The sequence below is a fragment of the Mobula birostris genome, chromosome 17 (genome assembly GCF_030028105.1).
Source record: "Mobula birostris isolate sMobBir1 chromosome 17, sMobBir1.hap1, whole genome shotgun sequence".
Classification (NCBI taxonomy): domain Eukaryota; kingdom Metazoa; phylum Chordata; class Chondrichthyes; order Myliobatiformes; family Myliobatidae; genus Mobula; species Mobula birostris.
The window spans coordinates 36,327,663-36,353,687 of NC_092386.1; the positions used below are offsets into that span (position 1 = coordinate 36,327,663).

The window sequence follows — 26,025 nt, forward strand, 5'->3', positions numbered from 1 at the left end:
TCTCAGCACATTTAGCTAGAAGTTTTGTAATATGGAGATGTAATAATGTAATGCAGCAAAGACATAGAAAAAATACTTTACCAGAAGTAATTATTCCCAAAGCTCTTAAAATGTGTTTTAAACATGAATTCTGTCAGTGTTATAAAGTAGTTCATAAATCGCCATATTTCTCCTGGTAATTTATCAGTTGAATATTTTAGGAATTAAAAAAAAGCACATGAAATAAAAATTTTGTCTCAGCATCTTAGAATTGCATTGATGCTGTGTTGATAGCTGTGTGCTCTATTCTCCCAAAAGAGATTTGTACTTAGAGTTTAATTTTGGCTGGAGGTCACAAAATAGTATGCTCACTTATTTAACCACTACTATCTTCAAGGAGTCTCCTGGCTGGCCTCATCGATTGTTAGAATTACTCACAGGTAAGTTGCCTGGATGCATTAAATTGAAAATATTTTTTGTCTGTCTTTGTGGTAGCCTATATAACAGTAAATTCTTGTGTTTACCACTTCTCCTGACTTACAGAAAGTAAATTGCATGGTTACATTATAAACTTATTTGTGCAACACCACCATAAAACTGTTTAATGCATCTGACAAAATTTTAAATATATATTTATACATATTTAATTTAATTACTCAAGACAATTGATGTTACAACTAAGATTTTGCCTGACTGAATTGAGCTATAGGGCCGGCTGGTGGTGTAGTGGTACCAGGGCTGGACTTAGAGGCAAATGGTCCTGAGTTCAAATCTAGCCAGGTCCCAACCAAAGTAACCAAAACTGATAAACTCAGCTGAGGAACATAACATGGCACTCAGTGCTTCTTCATGGAATACTGGCTAGTACATTGAACACTATCACATGTGGCTAACTGGGAATTCAAATATGTTTGATTATTTTGCAAAAACATTGTTGTTGCAACTCTGAACCATATATTTATTTTGTAGTTTGTATGTACAGATCAATGTTTTGTAAGCTTGTAAGCATTTATTGGATGTAAGTAAAATATCCAAAAAAAAAGAAAAAATGAGCAAACACTTTTTAGATTTTTGATTCTCTGGTCACTTAATGGTGTGATGGAAATAGTAACATGCATACTGGCTGCAATATGTGAGCGTTAGCAAGTTATCCTGCTCTAAAATTAGTGCATATAACTAAAATTATGTAATTATAGCTATACCAATGACAGGTTGACAAGTCTATTGGGCAATTCAGTTCAACTCTCTCTCAGTGACTTAATCATCCACTTCACTTTTCTCCTGTATGAGTATCTGAATCCATCAACTAATGATATCCTTATAAGAGAGGATTAGAAACCAAAGCAGAATCATTAGTTGTTAAGTTATGACAGCAGCAAGAAACATTGTGGACTCACTTCAGAGGCACTGACATTAGGTACCGTTTTATATTGAAGAAGGCTTCAACGCTAGTTCATAATATACAAAGGAAAATCAATATTCCAGATGAATAGAAACAATATTTTCCTCAAACCTATTCTATTTGGTACAATTGGTTGAACTTTAACTTGCTCCTTGTTTGATATACTAATAAAATTGTAATTGCTTTCCACACCTTTAACAAAATAGTTTAATCCTTTTCATCTCAATTCATTTCTACTTTAATTCCTTTGCAGCTCACATAGTCTCATGTCACTGACTCCTTTACCACGTTCGTAAGCATACCGATGTCACCAATGAATTTAGAACAAGAAAGCTCTTTAATCTCTGTCAAAGTGCTGACATTTCTCTGTATGTTCATGTTTAAATGGAATAGCTGATGGATATTGGCAGTCAGATGCCCATTTCAAAGCCAGACTTTAGCTTTAGTCTGGATACGCTTGATGCTATTTTTATTTATTCTTTTTGCAACCCATGCTCCAACCAGACAAAACACAGTTGTAACTCCATAGCTCATGTATTATGCGGTCTGATCATAACTTGTGAAAGATGGTATTATCCTATCCTTTATATCTTTTGCACGATGTCGACAAACGAAGACTTGTTTTGTGTTGTGTTCACACCTAAGCAATGCAGCTGGCAAGTGGCATGATAATTGAATCTGCTGCTTTCATATGTAAAACTTTGGTTATCAGCAGTCAGTTTTATTTCACTGTGAAAAGGACAGGCACATTAGTTATGATTCTGACATTTCAGCAGAACGGATAAAAAGCAGCAAAACTTGAGCGCTTTACAAGGCAAATGAAGAAAGATTTTTTTGAAAATCATTGAGAACAGAATCATTATTTTAATCAGGTCAACTTTGTATTTTCTTATACCTTTAGTCAACTCAGTACTATTATTGATCTAGCATCTCTAATGATAGAGATAGATATTTAATCAGTAAGGAAATCAAAGGATATGCGTTAGTGCCACTGAAGCAAAAGATTATGTTGAATTGTGATAGAACATAGAACGGTACAGCACAGGAACAGGCCTTTTGACCCACAATATTGTGCTGAATCAATTAAATTAGTAATCAAATTAGTGATTAAATGATATAGACACATGGGGACAAATGGCTTGTTTCTGCTTTCCCTTTTTGCTTTGTGTATGTATAAATGTCTCATTCAGTTTCTTTCATCGTAATTTTAACCAGAGCATATGGTAGGTCTAAGTCAGTTTGCCCAGAAGGACTCCAATGAAAGACAAATGAAAAATTCCTAGCTTGGCAGGAGAGGGAGAGGGCACAAGGTTTAAAAGGAAACAGAAGAGCAAATTTCCTCCTCTGAGCCTCATATAAAAATAAAAATAATGGAAGTCCATGCTTTGGTGTTCTGAATTGGCATTGTGCATGATATGTCATTCTCTCCCTAGCCAGAGAGCTGCCACTGTAGTCATTCCTATGGACAGAGAACCATAAGCTCCATTTTATTTTCTCCCACCACCGAGTAATGTGGTAGTCAACCTCAGAGACTCCAATGATCTGGGTTTGACCTGACCTGATCTGTGGAGTTTTCAAGTGCTTCCAGCACAGGAAACCCACTCCCTTCCCTCCCCAACGTACTCCAACTTCCTCCCAAATCCCGAGCACGTGCCGATTGGTAGGTTAGTTGGCACTAGAAGTTATCCTTATTTTGTAAGTGAGTAGGAATATGAGGGGAGTTAATAGAGAAATGGGTTATACTACAGATAAAGATAGTGGAGGAATAGTGGGGAAACATTGATTTGATGAAATGAAATAACCTCATTCTACATCATAACAAAGTAGATATTTGGGAAGATGACATCTGCCTGGATTTCAGTCAGAAATAACTGTTAACATATAATATTTTCTGAATACTGTTAGTCCATATTCACTGGTAAGGAGACATCAACATTTTTCCCATGATTGTGCAAATCATTATAAAATCTGATTTAAAAAAAACATGTGTTTGTTGTTAATGCTCATTCATTGGAGTATTGACTTTAACTCAGAGTAAACAGTTCCAAAATTGGTTCCACAATCAACTGACTGGAAAATGCATGCGGTAAAATTAGTCTTCATGTAAAAAAAACCATAAATGGTATCACAAAAGTTAAAGTAACCTTTTTTTGCCTTAGGGCTTCTTTAGGAGGAGTCAACAAAACAATGCCTCTTACTCCTGTCCTCGACAGAGAAACTGCTTAATTGATCGGACTAATAGGAATCGATGTCAGCATTGTCGACTGCAGAAGTGTCTTGCCCTTGGAATGTCTCGTGATGGTAAGAAGAAGGGAAATTAACATCTAGTTTTACTTAGGTATAGATTATGAAATATTGCCCTAGCGATTGTCTCATCTTCCTGGAGGTTACATACAGAGAGGTACCAGTCTCATTCCATCTGGGAGAGGAACTAATTAGCAATGTAATGACAGAAAGTAAAGTTGGATCAACAAAAAATCATGTTTGTGGCTAACATTTAAAGTTATGTTTATTGCAGTCAGCTGTTTTAGTTAATGTTTCTATCACTCAACTTTTGAGTTTCAACTCATTAGATTCAAAATCATGAAGAAAATGGCAAAAATCAGCAACACAAGAGATTCTGCAGTTGCTGTAAATCCAGAGCAACAAACACAAAATGGTGGTGGAACTCAGCAGGTCAGGCAGCACCTATGGAAGTGAATAAACAGTTGACATTTTGGGCTGAGTTCCTTCATCAAGACTGGAAAAGTTGGGGGGGGGGGAGACTCCAGAATAAGAAGGTGGGGGAGGTGATAGAAGATAATAGGTGATGCTAGGTAGACAGGTAGATGGGAATTGTAAAGGGCTGGAGAAGAAGGAATCTGATAGGAAAGGAGAGTGGACCAAGGGAGAAAAGGATGAAGGAGGGGCATCAAGGGAGGTAATGGGCAGCTGAGGAGAAGAGGTAAGAGGCTAGAGTGAGGAATAGAAAAAGAAGGAAAGGGTGGGGGAAAATTACTGTTCCTGGCATCACCTATTACCTTCCAGTCCTGATGAAGGGTCTCAGCCCAAAATAGGAAAATTAAATTGCGCAGCCATCAAAAATGTGTATGGGTTCACATGGGCCAATTAAAGCTTGCTCATTGATTGGAATGTAGGCAACTCACAAAATATTAAAATATTTTTTAGCATCAAGCCAGAACTAAGCACAGTCTTCATTCTGAGGATACATCAGCGGAGACCCAGGTCATTGTTAGCTGGTACCAGTTAAACCTAGCCTGTAATTTTAAAAAGGAAGATGTATTGGAGCAAGTGCTAGGGGCTGGCTCCTATTTTACGATTGATCCTGACTTGAAAACATCGAGGAACAGGGAAACTATGGAAAAAGCAACTGCCCGTTCTTCAGTCACTACACTGAAGTTCATGCTAAGTGAACTGGGAAACAGGAGAAATGTGACTGTACCCGCAGCTGCAGCACTCGCCTCAAACTCAATTCACAACATCCCCATCATGCACTTACTAGGAGCCTCTTTCAATAATCACTCATATTCAGCAGTCATTATACCACCAGGTTCAAGATTATCTACTTCCCTTCAACCATTCAGTTCTCGAACCAACCAACAAAATCCAATGCGGTTTAGCAGCACAATGACCTCCCTGGTAATTCTGGACTGAAATAGATATTGATGTTTTTGTTCCAATCGTCCTTGCTTTCTTATAAAAATTGCGCATAATTTGTTAGTTATTGTGAAAGCTGCTTATATGATGTTATATGTCTGTGATGCTGCTGCAGTTAAGTCATCATTGCACCTATAACAATACACTTGACTTTGTATTTACCACAGCTTCAGAAACTTATCATTGATGCAAACCTCATGTCCATTACCTCACAACTTATATTCTGTGCAGCTATTGAATCAAGACTCAAGCATAATACATAACACTTATTTATTTATTTCCCTCACTTCCACGATAAAAGGCAATGGAGGGAATGGAAATTTAAAAGTGAGATACTTCTGTGGAGCAAGACACTTATCATTGTTAGGATACTGTTGTTATGGTTCCAGCCAGGATCAGGCCAAAACTATTGAAGGCAATGGCATCCATTTTACACCCAAACTCCCTCTCAGCCACACTATTCTGTTAATACAGAAGCATAAGCATGTGGCCTTTACTCTTCAATTAACCAACATTACCTTTTTATCAACCGCGAGAGCTTACATGCATCATTGCTGGCGCAGTTTATGTTCCACCGGATACTAATGCTAAAGTAGCCATGAAAGACCTCAGTGCCGCTATTAGCAAGCTGCAGATGTTGCATCCAGACGGAGCCTTTATTGTCGCTGGGACTTTAATCATTGTAACCTACGTACCATGCTTCCAAGATTTTACCAAAATGTATTATGCACCACAAGGGGTAATAAAACCTTAGATCATGTCTACACAAATGTGGCTGACGCTTACAAAGCCACTACTCTCCCCCACCTGGGACAGTCCGACCATCTTTCATTGTTTCTGCTTCCCAAGTATAGCCCGGTCATTAAACGTGTGAAATCCACAATGAAGACTATTAAGATCTGGCTGGAGGGTGCTGACACTGCTCTTCAGCACCAATTCCAGCACACAGACTGGAGCGTCTTTGCTGCCCATGCCACCACAGACTCTCAGATTAACATTGACTTATATACCAACTCTGACCTTGAGCACATCAACAAGTGTGTAGATAGAGTGCCATCACAAAAATAAATAAAAGTTTTCCCCAATCAGAATCCATGGATGAACAGAGAAGTTCACCTCCTGCTCAAAGCCAGAGATTCAGCCTTCAGGTCTGGAGACTGGGAGGCTTACAGCTCAGCCAGGGCCAACCTGAGGAGGGGAATCTCTCAGGATAAACACATATACAAACAGAGAATTGAGGAGCATTTCAACTCCTCGGACCCCTGGCACATGTGGCATGGCATACAGGTCATTACAGACTTCAAACCACCTAGTACTATGCCCCCTTCCAGCTCTGCTTGCCTCCCTGATGAGCTCAATTACTTCTACGCTCACTTTGACCGAGAGAACAAGGAGGTCACCCTCAAAGCGGATCTCCCACCTAGTGAACTGCCTCTCTCACTTTCCACTTCCGATGTTTTACGTTGCCCTGAGCAGGGTGAATGTACGGCAGGCAACTGATCCGGATGGAATACCTGGCCGTGTGCTCAGAGTCTGTGCAGGGCAGTTGGCCGGGTTCTTCACAGACATTTTTAATCTGTCCCTGGCCCAGGCAGTTGTCCCCACAAGCTTCAAGATCGCCACCATCATGCCAGTGCTGAAGCATTCCGCTGCCATGGGCCTGAATGACTTCCGCCCAGTTGCACTCAGCCCCATCACTGCAAAGTGCTTTGAGAGACTGGTTCTATCACATCTGAAATCCTGTCTGCCCACTACGCTGGACCCCCATCAATTTGCCTATCGCACCAACAGGTCAACAGAAAACGCCATCTCCATGGCGCTTCACTCTGCCCTGACCCACCTGGACAGCCCCAACTCTTACGACAGAATGCTGTTCATTGACTTTAGTTCGGCATTCAATACTGTGATCCCCTCCAAGCTGATCGCCAAACTTCGCCAGCTTGGTATCAGCTCATCCCTCTGCAATTGGACCTTGGGCTTTCTGACTAACAGACCCCAGTCAGTTAAGTTAGACAACCCCTCCTCCTCCACTCTCACCCTGAGCACCGGTGTGCCTCAAGGCTGTGTGCTGAGCCCTCTTCTGTACTCCCTTTTCACCTATGACTACATTCCTGTACATGGTTCTAACTCCATAATCAAATTCGCAGACAACACCACGGTGGTTGGCCTGATCAGAGGGGACGACAAGACAGCCTACAGGGACGAGGTCCAGCACCTGGCTGCATAGTGTGCCGACAACATCCTGGCCTTTAACATCCAGAAGACCAGGGAGATCATTGTGGACTTCAGGCATGCTAGGAGCCACACTCACGTTTCCATCTACATTAACGGAGCTGTAGTGGAGCGTGTATCAAGCTTCAACTAACTTGGTGTCCACATTGCCGACGATCTCACCTGGTCCCTGAACTCTTCCATCCTGATCAAAAAGGCGCAACAGCGCCTTTATTTCCTGTGGAGCATCAAGAAAGCTCACCTCTGTCCCAGGATACTGATGGACTTTTACCACTGTACCATTGAGAGCATACTCACCAACTGCATCTCAGTGTGGTATAGCAATTGTCCCGTATCGGACCGCAAAGCACTCCAGCGTGTGGTGAAAACTGCCCAGCAGATTATCGGCACCCAATTGCCTACCATTGAGAACATCTGCCATAAATGCTGCCTGGGCAGGGCAAAAAGTATTATCAAGGAGGCATCTCACCCTAACCATGGACTTTTTACTCTCCTCCCATCCGGTAGGCGCTACAGGAGCTTCCGCTCCCACACCAGCAGGCACAGGAAGAGCTTCTTCCCTGAGGCTGTGACCCTGCTGAACCTCACATCACAGCGTTAAGCAGTATTGCACCCATATTGGACTGATTCAGTATCCTTATATTTGTGTGCTGTAACACTTACTTTTTATTCGCAGTTATTTTGTAAATAACACTATTCTTTGCATTTCTGGTCAAATGCTAACTGCATTTCATTGACTTTGTATCTGTACTCGGCACAATGACAATAAAGTTGAATCTAATCTAATTAAATCCCCCAGCCTCCCTTCGCTATGCCATGTCCTTCTGCCCTTTTCATTCAATTGCTCCCAAAACTGTAAACTGACCAGGTAGCAAAGGAATATCAAGGAGATAACAATAATGATGACATTATTAGTCAATTTTTAGTGTCATTCAGCAGCATGGGTTTTATTATTACTGATAATTTAGAGTATACTGTACCTTAGGGACAGCTTCCTATGAATTGGAGTTTAAGCATATTTGGTGCACGAGATACATACTGCATTTAGTGATGATGCCAAATCAGAAGTCAGAAAACGATTTCAGGTTGAGACGTCTTTCTTTTAAGAAATTGTTAGTTTATTCTCTTCAAGAGATATCAAAACCCAGCCTTTGCAATATATTGACCAACAATGTTGCCCTGAAGAAGAGGTTGATCAAGGAAGTGAGGGGGCAGGAAACAAGTGATGGATTAATAGGGTAAGAGGAAAAGTGTGGAGGAAATTTTTTTTAATGGCTCACGAACAATCTAAGCTATGAGGTAAATGTAGAAATTGAGGTGAGAATAATTGAGGAGCCACAAACAACAGACAATAGACTGGAAAGATGCCCCATGACACAGGTTGTGGATATTTTAATAGAAAAAAGGCAGAGAAGAAATTGTTTAACGTAACAAAGAAGAACTTACTCTGGAATTGGACAGTAAAAATACTTCAAGAAAAAAAAGTGTTGTTTTTGTGGCTCAGATTGCAGATGGGATTCACAACTGGACAAGGTACACCAGGCAGGATGAATGTTGGCCAGGGCAAAGAGAAAGAATAGTGTGGATTCCCAATTTCCAGAGGTCAAGGTCACGTAGGAATTATGATGACAACGGGCCAGGATACTGTGACTGTTGTGCATGTGGACCAGAATACCTGATACTCTGAGAAAGCCTGCCAGAAAGCTGTGTACAAAGTTATGGAGCACAGAGGCATCTGAAATTAATTTGGCACAGGGCATTGTACAGAATTTGGAGCCCAACCATTCCTGCCTGGAAGTGATGGGTAACTCCATCTGTACACTTACTGACCCAACAACAGTGCAGCATCTGCGGCCATTAGCAGCATTATTGTAGCCAATAAATTCTGGATTGGGCAATTGGCAAGCAAGGGCAGACTACCTCTATCATAGCTTTAGATAATGTCCAGGTGGGCTTGCAGAACGCTATATCAATCTGTTCTCCAATCAGTCACTTGGAGTGCTGAGACCTCAGGGAAAGTGGCAATAATTTCATGGAACACAAACCTGCTGTCCTTACTCAGATTGTCAAAGTTTGTGTTCCCACCATTACTGCTACAGCAATGTTTCTGCTGTCAGATATTTTTCATAGACGACTTTTGTCCATACCAAAATAATACAGACTGCAACCAGGTTCTAGGCCCAAAGCTGGTTATCCAACATCTTGGAGTCCCTCAGACATTTGGGTAACCATTAGCAGAAAGATTTAAAGAATGCACAAGTGTGACCAGTTGATGTTTGTACGTAATGCAGAATGACTTCACTTAGTATGATTCAGAATGTACTGTATGGTTGCTTTTATCTTTACATTGTGGACAAGCAGATGACACTATGAGTAATGTTTGAGGAGAGGAAAGACAATAAGACCATAAGACATAGGAGCAGAATTAGGTCATTCAGTTCCATTGCATTTGCTCTGCCTGTTCTATCATGGCTGATTTATTAACCCCCTCAAACCCATTCTGCTGTCTTTTACCTGTAACCTTTTACACCCTTATGAATCAAGAATCTATCAACCACCACTTTAAGTATACCCAATGATTTGGCCTCCATTGCTGTCGTTGGAAATGAGTTCCACATATTCACCACCCTCTGGCAAAAGAAATTCCTCCTCATTTCAGCCCTAAAGCGATGTCCTTGTATTCTGAGGCTGTGCCCTCTGGTCCTAGACTCCCCCACTTTAGGAAACATCCTCTCCACCTCCACTCTGCCTAGGCTTAGGCTTTTCAATATTCAATAGGTTTCAGTGAGATCCCCCTTTATACTTCTAAGTTCCAATGCGTACAGGCCTTGTCCCATCAAACAGTCCTCATAAGTTAACCCTTTCATTCCCAGGATTATTCTCATGAACCTGCTCTGGACCCTCTCCAATGCCAGCACATCCTTACTTAGATAAAGGGCCCAAAACTGCCCACCATCTTCCAAGTGCAGTCTGACCAATGCCTTATAAAGTCTCAGCATTATATCCTTGCTTTATATCCTCCTGAAATTAATGCTAACACTTCATTTGCTTCCCCTACTATCGAATCAGCCTGCAAGTTAATGTTTAGGAAATCCTGCACTAGGACTCCCAAGTCCCTTTGCACCTCTGATTTCTGAATTTGCTTCCTGCTTAGAGTCTATGCCTTTATTCTTTCTACCAAAGTCCCTGATCTACATCGTATTCCATCTGCCACTTCTTTGCCCATTCTCTGATTCTGCCCAAGTCCTTCTGCACACTCTCTGCTTCCTCAATGCTACCTGCCCCTCCACCTATCTTTGTATCATCAGCAGTCTTGGCCACAAAGCCATCAATTCCCTGGAAAGGAATACAAGCTGTTGATAACTGGAGAGTCTGAGTTCAGTTGTTGCCGTTCCAATGAAATTCTTTCTGAAAGGACATTCCCATACTGTAAAGAGCTGTCTGTGTTGCCCCTTCTTTCCTAACAGCTTTGTTATCCTGTTGGTTGCTTCACTTCCTCTTTCTTCTCATGCTAGTGTCCCTCAGCATTTTTGTTGCGCAGTTGGTGGCTAAACCTATCACCTTCGTGATAATGATGTGAAGTGTGGGCTCTATCTGCTTGCTGGTTTTTGACAAGAAAAGTTGAACTCTCAGTGGGTGTAGCTGCTACTGGATGATAGTCATTGAGGACGGTTACCAAGTTCTTCTTGGGTTCCGGTATAATTGATGCCTGCTTGATGCAGGTGGGTAGATCTGACTGCTGAAGCGAGAGGTTAAAGATTTTGGTGAACATTCCAGGCAGCTGTTCTGCACAGGTCTTTAGTACTCAGCCAGGTACCCCATCTGGACCAGATGCTTTCCACCGATTCACCCTCTTGAAAGATGCTCTCACATTGGCTTTGGAGGCTGAAGGTCTCATTGGGGGCTGAGGGAATTTGTGAAGGTCCCTCCATATTTTGACTGTCAAAGCGAACATAGAAGACACTGAGCTTATCTGGGAGACAAGCCTGGTTGTCACCTGTGTCACTTGGTTTCACTTTGTAGGAGGTGATAGCATTCAAGCCCTGCCACAACTGTCAAACACCCTTCAGTGATTCAAGTTTGGTCCAGAATTGCCACTTCACGTATGAGATGGATTTCTAGAGATCATACCTGGACATCTTGTATCTTACCTGGTCGGCAGACCTGAATGCCACTGATCTGTCCCTCAGCGGATTGTGGATCTCATGGTTCATCCAGGGCTTCTGGTTGAGGAAGACTCTGAATAAATTTCTGGTGACACACATGTCTACCACTGGTTTTAATAAAGTCTGTGACAACTGTGGTATTTTCGTTCAAAACCTTTGAGTCCTTGAAGATGACCTAGTCTACTGACTTGAATCAATCCCATAGCTGTTCCTCTGCCTCCCGCGATAGCAAAGCACGTCAAGAGCTTGTCACCCTGTGCAGAACATTTTGTTTTGCTGTGAAGGTTTAAATACAGAAGACACAATGGTCTGGGATAGAATGTGAGCCTCATGACTATAGTCAAGATACTGGGCAATGCTCCACAATATTCACTGCATTTGGTGAATTGGGAGCTGGAATCCCTTGCAGTTCCAGTTTAACTGCAATTTAACAATACTGACCATTGTTAGATGTGGATTTAATTCATAGCACCTGTCAATTGTTGTGAAGTGTGGACTCTATCTGCCTGCCGGTTTTTGAAAAGAAATTGAAATGTGGTTAGTGCTTCCTGAGAGTCTCAGTGATCTCCCATCATGCAACGCTGGATGTCAAACTATCTCTACCCAGAAGTAGTGGAAGTGCAAGGTCACCAATGCAGTCATGTGGCTGCATTTGCTGAAGCAATCCTCATCCGGCTTTGAGCTACAACCATAGGTGCTACATGGAACAGACCAGTGAAGGTTCCTTTGCAGAGGTGCACTTTGCTCATTCCTGAGCTTTAAATAGGAGAATTACTTTATGAACAGTCTGGACAACTTTAGCCTCCAGCTGAAAGCCTTCCTCTTTCTCCTCCTCCTTTCAGTATCTCCTCCTGCACGGCTCATCCTCTGCTCATAATTCATATCCTGCTTTATTTCAGAGGAGCACTTTATGTTTCTGAACAATTGGTGTGTTCAGAAGCCTTGAAGTCTGGAAGGATTCCTCTCATCACCTGCCACACCATGATGTGAAAACTTTTGAATCTTGAATAAAATGTATCATGGATTGGGAAAAGCAGCCCAAACAAATGCTTCCCCTTAGGCAAGGTATCTACAACCAGAGAGTTTAAGTTTAAGGTGGGGTTGGGGGGGGGGGGTCAGTAGAGAATTAAGGAATTATACTTACTTGTAGTATTTTTTTTTCACACAAAACCTAAAATTAGTTGATGGCAATAAATTGAAAACAGAAACCGCTGGAAATAATCAGCAAGTTAAGCAGCACGTGCAAAGAAATAATTAATGTTTCAGGTTGATGATCTTACATCAGAACTAGAAGATGTTGGAAGTTACAGGAAAAGAGGAAAGCAATAAATAAAGTGACAAGGAATATTTATGAAAATATGGAGACGCAGAGAGACTGAATGACACAAGTGTTAAGCTGCTGGCTGAGTGACAGTGGTAAAGTTATGTATGGAGTAGGGTGTAAATAGGAGGAGAAAAATTCAATTTGAAACACTGGAGGAGAAGGGGGAGAAAAGGTACTGAATGTAAAACATAAGACTGCCATGCTGATAAACTGAGTGTGCTTAATTTGATGTTGAATCCTGTTATGTGTCAAGGTAGAAGATGTTATACTGTCCTTGAGCTTGCATTGCATTTTTTTAGAACAGGGAGCTTAGGTTAGGAGTGGGATGAAGAGTTGAAATGACAGATGACTGGCAATTAAGGGTCATCACTGCAGTCTGAACAGAGGTGTTCTGCAAAGCAGTTTCCTGATGTATATTTGTTTTCCCAACATAGCTGTGAGTGTATCATGAATGCAGTGTTCTAAAGTGGAAGAAATGCCAGTTAATCCCTATTTTAACTACCTGATAAATCTAAATTATCCCTTCAATTATCTCAACATTTTGAAGGGACTGTTTCTTCTGTGACATGCTGAAGCATTCTTCCATTTCCTCCAAAATCTAGCTTCCTATTCACTGCACCTTCCTATGCAATCCAAGGAAGTGTGACACTTTCCCTTTGACCCCTGTCCCTTCCCATCAGCCAACAAAACAAACATGCTTACCAGGCAGAGTAGCAATTCACATGCAGTGCTTCCAGTCGTACGCTGCATTCAGTGCTTACAAAGTGCTTTAAGAGGAACTTAATGTCTATCACTCGAGAGAAAGTAGCAGGGAAATCAGTAAGTGCCTGGATGGGATGAAATGCAACGTTGGGCTTTAAAGAAATTGGCTGCAGAGATAGTCAATGTGTTGCAAATTGCCAAAATTCTCTAGATTACGGAGGTGTTCCAGAGAATTGGAAAACTGCAAAAATAACACCGCAATACTTGAAAAGGGCGAGATGGGAAGCAGGAAACTGTAGGTCTAACAACTGTTTTTTGGAAGGTGCTGGAATCCATTATGAATCCAAAATGGCAGTGAACTGTTTTAAAATTCATAAGCAACATTAGCCTGGTTTATGGAAGGAAAATTATGTTTGATTAATTTGATAGAATTCTTTGGAAATATAACCAAAAAGAGTGATAAAGGGGACCCAGTAGTCGTGTATTTGGATTTCCAGAAGTTACGCTCTAGGGTGTGAAACAAAAGGCTACCACAGAAGATGAGAGTGAACATGGTTGGGGAGGAGAGTGGTTGTTGTATTGCTGATCAGTGGAGAGACACAGAGATCAGCACCAGACCCTCTACTGAATGAATTGGATGAAGGGACCAAGTGTATTGGAGCCAAATTCGTTGCTGATGCATAACCCAGGTGAACAAATTGTGAAAAGGACACAGTCTAAAAAGCGATTTAAATATGTTATGTGGATGGGCATGAAGATGGAAAATGGAGTGCAATATGGGAAATAAAAGGTTATTCACTTTGGAAGGAAGTGAGACACCACGTAAGCATAACGATTAGCACAGTGCTTTTACAGCTTGCCCCGTGTTCGGTGTTCAGAGTTCAATTCTAGTGCCATCTATGAAGAATTTGTACCTTCTCATCACAACCTTGTGCGTTTCCTCCACATGCTGTGATGTTCTCCCACAGTCCAAAGACGTACTGCTGAATAGGCTAACGGCTCATTGTAAATTGTTCTGTGACTAGGCTGGTGTTAAATAGGTGGGTTGCTGGGCGGAGTGGCTCAGTGCATTGGAAGAGCCTGTTCTGCGCTGTATCTCTAAACAAATAAAAATAAATGATATTCAAATTAATTTCCAATTGGTGAGTCCTGTAATATGTTGCACTACAAGAAATTCATAATGGTTTCCATTTTATGAAACACAAAGGGTTGATTTGCAGCTATAGAAATTAACTAGGAAGGGTGATGAACTGCTGGGGTTACTGCAAGGGGTGTAGAATATAAAAGTGGGGATGTTTTGATGCAGACTTACAGTGGGAATTGGTGAAACCACATAGGTAGTATTATGTACGGATTTTGTCTCCAGGATATTACGGAACCACAGAGCAGGCTCAAAGGGCTGGCTGGCCTAGTTTTGCTCCTGTTCCCAATGTTCTGTTTTCTCCCACAGTGCCACCACCACCACCACCATCTCCATGCTCTCACGGATCTATTTCTCCTGGTACCTCACATCTTCCTTTGAAACCGAAAACTGGTTTAATTACTAACCGTTCCCAGCTCTAACGAAAAGTCCTTTATTGAAACCTTAACTAAATGTACAGATGCTGTTTGAACTGCGAGGGTTGCCACCATTTTCCATGTTTTATTTTTTAAATTATAGAGATGCAGCTTGGTAACAAGTACCAGGAAAATCATTGGGGCTAATGGGCAGCGTCCCTGGACCCGATGGCCTGCATCCTTGGGCCTTAAAGGCCCAACGAGCCTGCTCTGTCCAGTTGCACCCATGTGACAAACTAAACAACTAACTAGTACATCTTTGGAATATGGGAAGAAACAGGAGCACCTGGAGTAGACTCACATGATCATGGGGAAAACATACAACCTCCTTTCAGACAGTGGTGGAACTGAACCTGGGCTGCTAGCGCTGTAATGACGTCATGCTAAATGCTCCGCTACCGCATCGCACTGCTTTTATTTCCAGCTTTCATCATCTGCAGTGTTTTATTTTTGCCTTGCTAAACAGATTCTGTGATGAACTTCATTGGGATGTTTTAAACTAGAAACAATTGCCTTTTTTTAAAAAAAAGCAATTACAGGCACTAGATATGGTCTTAGGCACTTGCATAGAATGTTGTGAAAGAAACGCAGTTTTACGTTTAAACTTTTTTTTCCCCTTCTGGAAAGCCCACTTGTAGCACGGTCAAGCAAAGTGTATTTAGCTCTGGTGCCCAACACTGAAATGGATCTTTGTGCTCAGAGTTGTTTAATATCTGCACCCAGTACTCTACTTTGACTCCTATGGTTGACTCAGAATGTCTGCAGACAAGTATCAGGACGGCAACACACATCAAAGTTGCTGGTGAACGCAGCAGGCCAGGCAGCATCTGTAGGAAGAGGTGCAGTCGACGTTTCAGGCCAAGACCCTTCGTCAGGACTAACTGAAGGAAGTCCTGACGAAGGGTCTCGGCCTGAAACGTCGACTGCACCTCTTCCTACAGATGCTGTCTGGCCTGCTGCGTTCACCAGCAACTTTGATGTGTGTTGCTTGAATTTCCAGCATCTGCAGAATTCCTGTTGTTTGCGTTTAAGTATCAGGACTGCTAGCTTCTGATTAATGAATCAATCTTACAGTATCATCTAGTGTCTCTGAAGCTATAACTCCAGTCACTAGACTGCAAAGCTTGTTAACATGAGCAATACTTGAGATGAATAGAGACATTTTAAGGGAAAGTGGATAAGCATGTTGATTAAAAGGAACAGCTGACAGCATGAAATGTAATAGCATGGGAGACTTCTGTAAAACATTATCACCCATGAGAATCTACCCTCTGTACTGGAAATTCTTTGTCATACTAAGTATAACAGTTAAATAACTGGACTCAAAATTCAGAGGCCCAGAGTTCATTTCCTACAATGGCAGCACTGAAATTTAAATTCAGTTTATAAAATGGCATTTAAAAATAATAATCATATGTAATGAGACCTACAAACAAATAGATGTTAAAAATAACAACTGGTTCACTACCGTACATGGTGGAAATCTACTATCTTTGTAACTCTATGATTCTCAGCTCACTAATATCAGTTATCAATTTTAAGTGCCCTCTGCAATGGTCTAGAAGTGGGTTGACCATAAAACATCAGAGCAGAATTAGGCCATCTGGCCCATCGAATCTGGTCTGCAATTCTATCATGGCTGATTTATTAGCTATCGCAACCCCATTCTCCTGCATTCACCCTGTAACCTTTGACACTCTTACCAATCAAGAACCTATTAGCCTCCACTTTAAATATACCCTGTGACTTGGCATCTGTGGCAATGAATTCTACAGATTCACCACCCTTTGGCTAAAGAAATTCCTTCTCATCTTTATTCTAAAGGGAATTCACTCTAGTCTGAGGCCGTGCTCACTGGTCCTGGACTCCTCCTCTATAGGAGACATCCTTTCCATATTCACTCTATCTGGGCATTTCAATATTTGATAGGTTTCAATGAGACCCACCCTTATTCTAATAAAATCCAGTGATAACAGGCCCAGAGCCATCAAATGCTCCTCAGGCATTAATCCTTTCATTCCTAGAGTTATTCTCGTGAACCTCCTCTTCACACTTGATTTCAAGAGTCATTAGAAATGGGCAATAAATGGCTGCATATCCAGTGATGTTCACATCTTGAAAAATGTACAAATTAAATGGGGTGACCATACCGTTGTTAAGGGTTAAATGTCAACAATTTTAGCATTTTGTTTCTAGTTCCCATGAGAATATGATACTTGGAAATAGAGTCTTCCAGTTTCAATTTATTTAAGGACAATTTCTTTTCCTCTCACAGCTGTAAAGTTTGGGAGAATGTCCAAGAAGCAGCGTGACAGTTTGTACGCTGAAGTCCAGAAGCACCAACAAAGGCTGCAAGAGCAGCGGCAGCAGCAGAGCGGCGAGGCAGAAGCTCTTGCCCGCGTCTACACCAACAGCATCAGCAATGGCTTGACAGACCTGAACAACGAGATTGGTGGCACTTACGCAAACGGACATGTAATCGATTTGCCAAAAGTACAGTCTGAGGGAGCTAATGGATATTACAGTGTAGATTCTGCGCAACCATCACCGGATCAGTCTGGAATAGACATGGCTGGAATCAAGCAAATAAAACAAGAGCCTATTTATGAACTCACACCTGTACCAAACTTGTTTACGTATAGCTCTTTTACAAATGGTCAACTGGCTCCTGGAGTAACAATGACCGAAATAGGTAGGTACGGAAAGGAAAAACATGTGCCTTACTTTGTAAAGAATCCAAACGTTGGCAAAAAATATTAATTTTATCCATGTCTGCTACTGGCAATAATTGTGATACTATAAAAATTGTTGTTACGAAGCTTACTATTGAAATTCCGTTAGTCATTGAAAGAGATGGCGACTTGTGGAAGTTACTTTCCCCAGGATGCATGGGCAGGAAACTTCTGTTTGACAGTCTCAAAGACAGGTGATAGCAGAGTTTGTTTATGTGTTTATTTTCTTTTTGCATTTTCTGTACCCAAATCTCCTTAAGATGCTGACAAGCACAGAAACTACGGGGTTGATTGACTTCTTTCGGTCATAATTAATTATCTTAGAGGTCATCGCAGAGGAAAACTAAGAAAAGAATATTGCATTCCTGATAATTAAACTCTTCGAGGGAAAATCAATCGGATAGAAAACACAGCCTTTTCGTTTTGGGTGCAAAATCCTTCCCACCTAAATTTTGCCTTGATACATCGTCTAGAAATTAGTGACATAATATATAAGTACATCTGCCCCATATTCACACTTGCTTGCATGTTTCTGTGTATATCATTGAGAGACGTTAATTGATAGAATTTTCAATAACTTTCTTTGTCAGAGCCAGGCACTCAGTCATTGAAAGGCCACATTCTCTTTTGCCACTTTAGTTGGTTTATCCATGATAGCACACTTGAAATACTATATTTTCAATATTCTGCTTCTGTCTCTCTCAGCCTGTTACTTTCTCACTGATTGATGCAAAAGGATTATTAGGGAAGATTTATTGGAAAAACTTAACAGTCTTCAGACAGTCTTTCTGGTCCAGATGCATTCATATGGAGGGCCCAAATGCCTGAATAGCCGATTGAGAACTATGGTAAATCAGATCACTGTGAACAAGGACCAAAAAAAAAAAATGACCCTTACTACCAAACCCATTCCTATAATATGCGATCAACCATCTTCATTGTCTTCTGAATGCAACTAAGTTGGTAACAAGTATGATTAAAGCCAATGTTCCCAGACCTTGAAAACATATTTTAAATTCATAAGCACATTAAAAAAACAATCAAGTAACGTTTGACCACATAAGAGATAATAATTCCAACAATGGTGGACTTTATAATTCCAATTTCCTTGATGGAAAATATGTTTTCATTTCTGTAGTGTATCAATATTATTATCTATAACTACGATGAGAAACCAATAATTACAGTAACTGTTCACACTTCATTGCAGACAAAAATATGCTGTCATATTTATGACATTATTGCAGTGCATACCATGTAATGTATGACATACAGTATTTGCATACAAGTATATCCCATTTCTTTCCCTACATGACAATCATTGTTTCTGTCTATTAACTGGCTCTCTCAAACAAGCAAAAATTTGCAGATGCTGGAAATCCGAGCAACACACACAAAATGCTGGAGGAACTCAGAAGACCAGGCAGCATCTATGGAAAAAAGTATAGTTGATGTTTCGGGCCGAAACCCTTTGGCAGGACTGGCTCTCTCAAATGCGTTTGACTCTCTTGCCACGCATTTACTTCTTGATCTGACAAATTTATGGCATTAGCCTTTGTTGCCGGTGACTCTTCAGTGGCTGATTCTATAGACCTTTCTAGATTGTATATGTCATCACATATTTATCCAGTGTGTTCTGATACATCTCTCATTGCAATCATTGTGGATCCTTCTGACTTTTCTTCCATTGAATAAAATGGTTTCTAGCCCTACAAGTTTACTAATGCAGAATTAAAATATCTAACCTCTGCATGATAAAAACGAGAAAGTCTGCAGATGCCCGAAATCTTAAGCAAAACACACAAAATGCTGGACGAGCTCGGCAGGTCAGGCTGCATCTGTGGAAATGAATAGGTAGTTGACGTTTCTGGCCCAGACCCTTCTTCAGGACTGAGAAGGAAAGGGGAAGATGCCAGAATAAAAAGGTGGGTGTAGGGGAAGGCTAGCTGAAAGGTGAAGCCAGGTAGGTAGGAAAGGTGAAGCCAGGTAGGTAGGAAAGGTCAAGGGCTGCAGAAGAAGGAATCTGCATGATGTTCTTTGTTCTTCTCAGTCCCAGCTTCTCATGGTATCTAAACTGTATCAGTTTGTCTCTTCTCAATCTTTTGTGAGGATGGTTTGCTTTCGCTTCCGCAGCTCTCTCTCCATTTTCTTCTCCAAGTTAAGTTGCAATAAATTCAAGTACATCTGAAGTCTGTGATGCATCAACAGCTATGTTAGGGCACTTCCTTTGGTAGAATACAATGTTGTACAATACTTTAGCAACAATTTAACAGAATGATGATTCATGGCTAAACTTGAGCAATCTTGGATAGCTGCTCTCTCTGAAACTTCCTTAAAATATACATGCTCTTTGGCTCCATCTTTAGAAGCCAAGCAGTATGGGAGAATTAATGAAAATCTAAAGGTATTGAATGTTTTGAAGGGTTCAGAAGTTTCACTTGGATTGAAGCATATTATCTAAAACAAACTCTTCAGGGACTCCATCTCATCTCCTCAATTATTCATTTTGTCGCTGTTCATGATACCACGAATCAATAATGTCATGGCATCAACACAGCAAAGAAATAAGGTCTACAGCCCACAATGTCTGGGCCACACTGGCATCTGTCTACACGAACACCATCTACCTGCACCAATTTATGCATCACCCTATTGTGCCAGGATCATTTTCACGATGCCCAATCCACTGCCGGCTGCCCTGCTCTATCTATTGCACACTCCTCGCTATTTTGCCCCTTTGCACTGTTCATGTCTGCTTCTGAATGACCCTACACAGTCCGCTCGGCACCCATCCTTTCAGGCCTGCGTGCACCACACCCTGGCTTCTCCCTTCCGGGTCCACTTCTAGTTTCCACAACGGATCATCCTGCTGCCCACTACCTCTGGGCCTTCAAAGTTCACTCTGGCTTTTCTCAGACTACTTATGTTTCACTGTACCTAGTGCGCTGGCTCATCAGCTCAAAGACATATACCATGCTGTATCTCACCCCCAGTCACACTGCTTTCTCCGTTTCACTCTAATTCCTTGCTTAGTTTCCCCTTTGCTTTGCCCATCCCTATTCCCAGTTCATCCTCCTCGGTCATCTTGACCAACACCCCTTCAGTTTGCTCATAGGGGAGGGAGGGGAGGGAACGTTGACTCAGACCATTGGAGGCCTGCGTCGGGCATTTTCATGCCTTACAAGGCGCAGATTGGAAGTCTGTGTGGGGCGCCACTCCTCGCACAGACACTAGAGCAATGTGTGGTTAAGTGCCTTGCTCAAGGACACAAACACGCTGCCACAGCCAAGGCTCGAACTAGTGACCTTCAGATCACTGGAGGAACGCCTTAACCACTTGGCCACGTGCCCAACACATAGAATGAGTGATTTGAAAGATTAGCTTTATTGTCACATGTACATTGAAACATAGGGTGAAATGCATCATTTTCATCAAATCAAATAAGTGATGATTGTACTGGGTAGCCCTCGAGTGTCCCCGTGCTTTTGGTGCCAGCACGCCCACAACTCATTGACCCTAAACTCCATGTTCTCGGAAGGTGGGAGGAACCCGGAGGAAACGCACCAAGTCACAGGGAGAAGGTGCAAACTCCTTGCAGGCACCAGCAGGAAAAGACCCCTGATCTATGATCAGTTTAAAGTGATCTGCTAACCTTTACACTACTGCGCTGATAAGAACTAGAAAGCTTCATAGAGTTGCACGGCTCAAAAACAGGCCCCTCAGCTGACTGTGTCCACACTGAGCAGCTAATAGTCATTTCCTTTCATCCCATTGTATCCTGCCCCACATTCTCATCAGGTTCTCACCCTGGGCCTCCCACCAATACCCACACTCCTCCCCACTGCAACCCTTACCATATTGTCACCCACTTTTAAGCTAAAGGTAATTTTTAGTGGCCAATTAACTTGCTAACCCAAATGCCTATGAGATGTAAGGGGAAACCAGTGCAACCTGGAGGAGCTCCATGCATCAGAGGGAGAATGTAAAATCCCCACACAGACAGCATTGTAGGTCAGAATTGACCCAAGGTCTGTGAGGTATCGGCTCTAATCTCTAAGCCAAAATACTGCCCACTAATTGCTGTTTCTGACAAAAAATCAACATAGGCACTCTGAAATGGGTTTGTCGTTCAGCTACATGCCTGTAGATTATCTTTGGTGGTTTTATCCTGCACTCCTGACAGTTTGTATATCTTGATACCAAATCTTCAAGATCTTTGTCAATGAATGGCCATGCTTCTGCCATGCTTGCAACCTTGTCATGTTCTGATTATAATTTGTTTTGGATTCATTTCTTGGAACATTAGGGAGAATATTCAGTGTCTCCACTTCATATAACCTTAACCAGTTGACAATTCAAATTCCCTATTGCAAATCAATTTTATATCCACATGAATAATTTATTTGAACTGGTCCAGCCTCTGAGTGAATGATCACCGACTTGCTTTAGAAATGTGTGTTTCCACACTGGCTGATTAACTTTTGCAGTTATGACCGGAAAATCGTCATCCAATAATTAAAGTCATAGGCATTCAGTCCAGAAACAACCCCTTCTGCTCAGCGTGTCCATGCTAATGTGTGTTTGTCCATCTGCACTAATCCCATATGCTTGCATTAGATCCATGTTCCTTTATGCCTTGCCTGTTCAAGTGCCTATCTAAAAACGCTGCAATATAAAACCGTGTTCTCACTGCCTACATCACAACATGTATGCATTATTCTGGAAGAACCATTTTGTTAAGAAGTAAATGCAACTGTGCAGTTGATCTTTGGTCTGCTTCCCTTGTTCTGACTTAGTAACTTTAGTTATTCTTTATGATTGCATTACTAATCTTTAGCCACTATAACATACAGTGCACTATATGTGTGTGATTACCTTTGGTATTTAAGAATAACTACTTTCTGCTAACTAGATGACTGAATTACTGCTATAGGTACAGTGCCTTGAAAAAGTATTCATCCTCTAATTCTTTGCTAACATAAATGTGAATTACAACCAGGGATTTTTCATCTATTTAAAGGAATCAGCTTCCTGTTGAAGGTATACTCTATGTAGACTGAACGATCTGTAGGCAACATTCGATGTGCAGTAGCCAGGTCTCCACAGTGTGGTGGGCTGCTGTGCTCTACATAGCTTTGCACAGTGCCAGGGTCTGGAGATAAAAGGACAAAGTCATTTAGCCTAGGGTGATGAAGAGCAGAAGGAAGAAAATAAGGAAGATCAGGGCCGCATAAGACAACTGATACACATTGCTGATCAAAATCATTCACACAATTCCTGCAACTAACCATTCATATCTTGCCACTTGTTGCCATCGCTCAGCATCTTCAGATGTCTCACCATTCCATACAAGTTGAAAGCCACATGCTGGTAACTAACCAAAGCTGACCCAGAATGGAAATCACAAAATAATTATTATGTGAGTTTCTAGAAATGGAACTCAAAACTCTTAAAATTTCGTGAAGCTCCCACTTGCATCTTTTAAGCCTTGACTCTTTCTCTTTCTCGAGCTGTATTATACATCCTCTGTGGATGTAGGGGCAGGTTGTTCAGATCCCTGTGCTGACTGTTGACATGCTTGTTCGCTGCGTTTTGGAGCCTGTGAGTGAGTTGGCTCTGGACACCAGAATGATGCAAGGTTGGTGTGGTGTGAATCTCCTTCAAGCTAGCACTCCCTGTGAGCACACCCTCAATGAGTCGCACATCTGATGTTCTTTTCATGTGGCCACTCTTCCTGTGGATGGGATACCTTCCTGTGCTCTAGATATAGCTTGGTCATTAACAGCCTATGAAAACAGCATTAGTATCCAGCTTGGCAAAACAAACACAGCCTGAGCCCTCCGACGTGGAGTCTAAACTACTTCCTTGCTTCTTCATTTTCGCTTGTCAATTGTTATATACGAGTCAGCAAATGAAAACTTAACCCCATTATGACTATAGCCAGCAGAGTGTAACTTTCTGATCTAGTGCATGACTGGTATGAGTCTTATAAGAGTGCACACTTGGACTGAATGATTTCCTCCTCTGAGGTGACATCATCATTGCCTGTTGGACTGTTAAAGTTGGAGAGGAGAAATACAAGAACTATAACTGTTAAGTTAGATTTAAGATTAAATTATTTTGTTTGTTCTCTTGCTGATTTCATTGAGTATTCTGTGCAAACTGGCTAAAAGAAGTAGAGTTCTGGCATCAATTAGCCGTGGAACCTTCATTTCATCATCTCTATTGACTGTGCATCCTCTCACATCAGCTATGTCCAGAACTTATCTCTGGTGCTCTGTCTTTTCTTTGTGCTGTTTTAGACTTTCTTATGAAATGAGAGAATGAACTCACCAACGCTTTAGAGCAATAGCTTGTGTTGAATAAATAAAGAGAGAATATTCATTAGTAGTGACTCTGAGGAGAGTTATAATATCTCCAAAAGAAGAGATTGAATGTCAGGCGTGTTTGGACAGGTGGGGACTTAGAAAGATGTGCATAAATACCTCAATAGTAATTTGTAACAGGAAAGAGATGAAAGCCAGGTGGAAGAGGCTGAAGTAATATACTGTCCAGGAGTTGGATGAATGATGCCTACTTTCTGATCTAATGAGGTCATCCAACTGCTTGCAGTGCTGCATCCAGGATAAGTTGACAATTTGACCGCTGCTCGTTTCTGAACACCTCCAGGTATGTTGTCTTAGTCATCAGCAGGCTTCTTTCTGCCAACACCAGGAAATGCAATCTATCAATGTATTCCCAGCATGGAGAAGTATCTTGGAGTAGCTTTAACATATCAGCCTCTTCTGCCTTCCCTGTGGTATGTAGCCAACAGGAGACTATTTCAACTGTTAAGCTTGAAGTTTGCCTTTAAATAGTGGAGCTGAAACTGAGTAATGCTTCAAGTACACAGCTTGGCCAAATATCTGAAAAAGTTGTGTGAATGCCATGCCTCTGATAAAGTACTGCAGGAAAATTTAGGCCTGTCAGCTGCCAGTGGGGCCTTCTACCTCAGCTTCCATCCCTGTTCCCAGTGTACTCAGAAGATAAACGTTCAGTTCAGTGTGTAGAAGAATTTTTAAAAATTAGCTAATAGGGAGAAAGAGAAAGAGTGGCTGCTTCTTTCTTCTTATGCTGTAACAATATTTTAAGCTTTGTCTCAGCCCTTCCTAATAACAAAACAATGAAGTTTTACAGAAAAATAGTGGAATCAAATGCTTGATCTACTGTAGGGAGATCTATATTCAGGAATGACTTCCTTTTCTCCAGAAAATCTAATTTTCTATTGAATATCAGAAAAAGACATTATTTTTCATTCTTAGATATTTCACATTGAAGAAAGTGAAAATGGGGTTTACAGTGATCCAGGAAATTGTTGTCAACTCAAAACATTAACTCACATGAAAATTGTGCCATAGGGTTAGCAATCTTCCTGTTTCTGAGTTTCACTTGCTTTTGGCTCCCTCCTTGCCTGATGTATAATCAATGGTCACTTTATTAGGTACATCTGTACTCCTGCTTGTTAATGCAAATATCTAATCAGCCAATCATGAGGCAGCCGTACATTGTATAAAAGCATGCAGACAGAGACAAGAGGTTCAGTTGTTGCTCAGAACAAACATCAAAATGGGGAAGAAATGTGATCCTAGTGACTTTGACCGTGGAATGATTGTTGGTGCCAGATGGGATGGTTTGAGTATCTCAGAAACCGCTGATCTCCTGGGATTTTCACACACAACAGTCTCTAGAATATACAGAGAATGGTGTGAAAAACAAAAATAAAATATCCAGTGAGTAACAGTTCTGTGGTCAAAAATACCTTGTTAATGAGAGAGGTCAGTGAATAATGGTCAGACTGGTTCAAGCTGACAGGAAGGTGACGGTAACTCCAACAGCCATGCATTACTCAAGTGCTGCACAGAAAGACAGCTCTGAATGTACAACACGTTGAACCCTGAAGTGGATGGGCTATGGCAGCAGAAGACCACAAGCATACATAGAGTGGCCACTTCATTAGGTACATGGTATACCTAATAAAGTGGTCACTGAGTGTATATTGGTGGGGTTGTTTGACATTGAAACCCGTTCATTGCTGCTGCTTAAGAAGGAAAGAGTATTTATCTTCTTAAACAGCACGTGTTAGATTCGCCTCCAAGGAGCTGACTTAAGGACCCCATCAGACAGGACATACCTTCTCCTCATTGCGACCATCAGGGAGGAGGTACAGAAGCCTGAAGGCACACACGCAGTGATTCAGGAACATATATCTGTGTGTGTGTGTGTGTGTGTGTGTAT

General features: G+C 41.4%; 1 protein-coding gene across 1 annotated transcript in view; it reads left to right on the forward strand.

Moving 5' to 3' along the window:
• rorb (RAR-related orphan receptor B) overlaps window positions 1-26,025 on the forward strand; it is a 194,973-nt gene that overhangs the window by 115,393 nt on the left and 53,555 nt on the right. Inside the window, exons 3-4 of the mRNA XM_072281517.1 lie at window positions 3,541-3,682; window positions 17,295-17,711. Coding sequence (XP_072137618.1) covers window positions 3,541-3,682; window positions 17,295-17,711 — 559 coding nt within the window. The remainder of the gene's footprint in view (window positions 1-3,540; window positions 3,683-17,294; window positions 17,712-26,025) is intronic.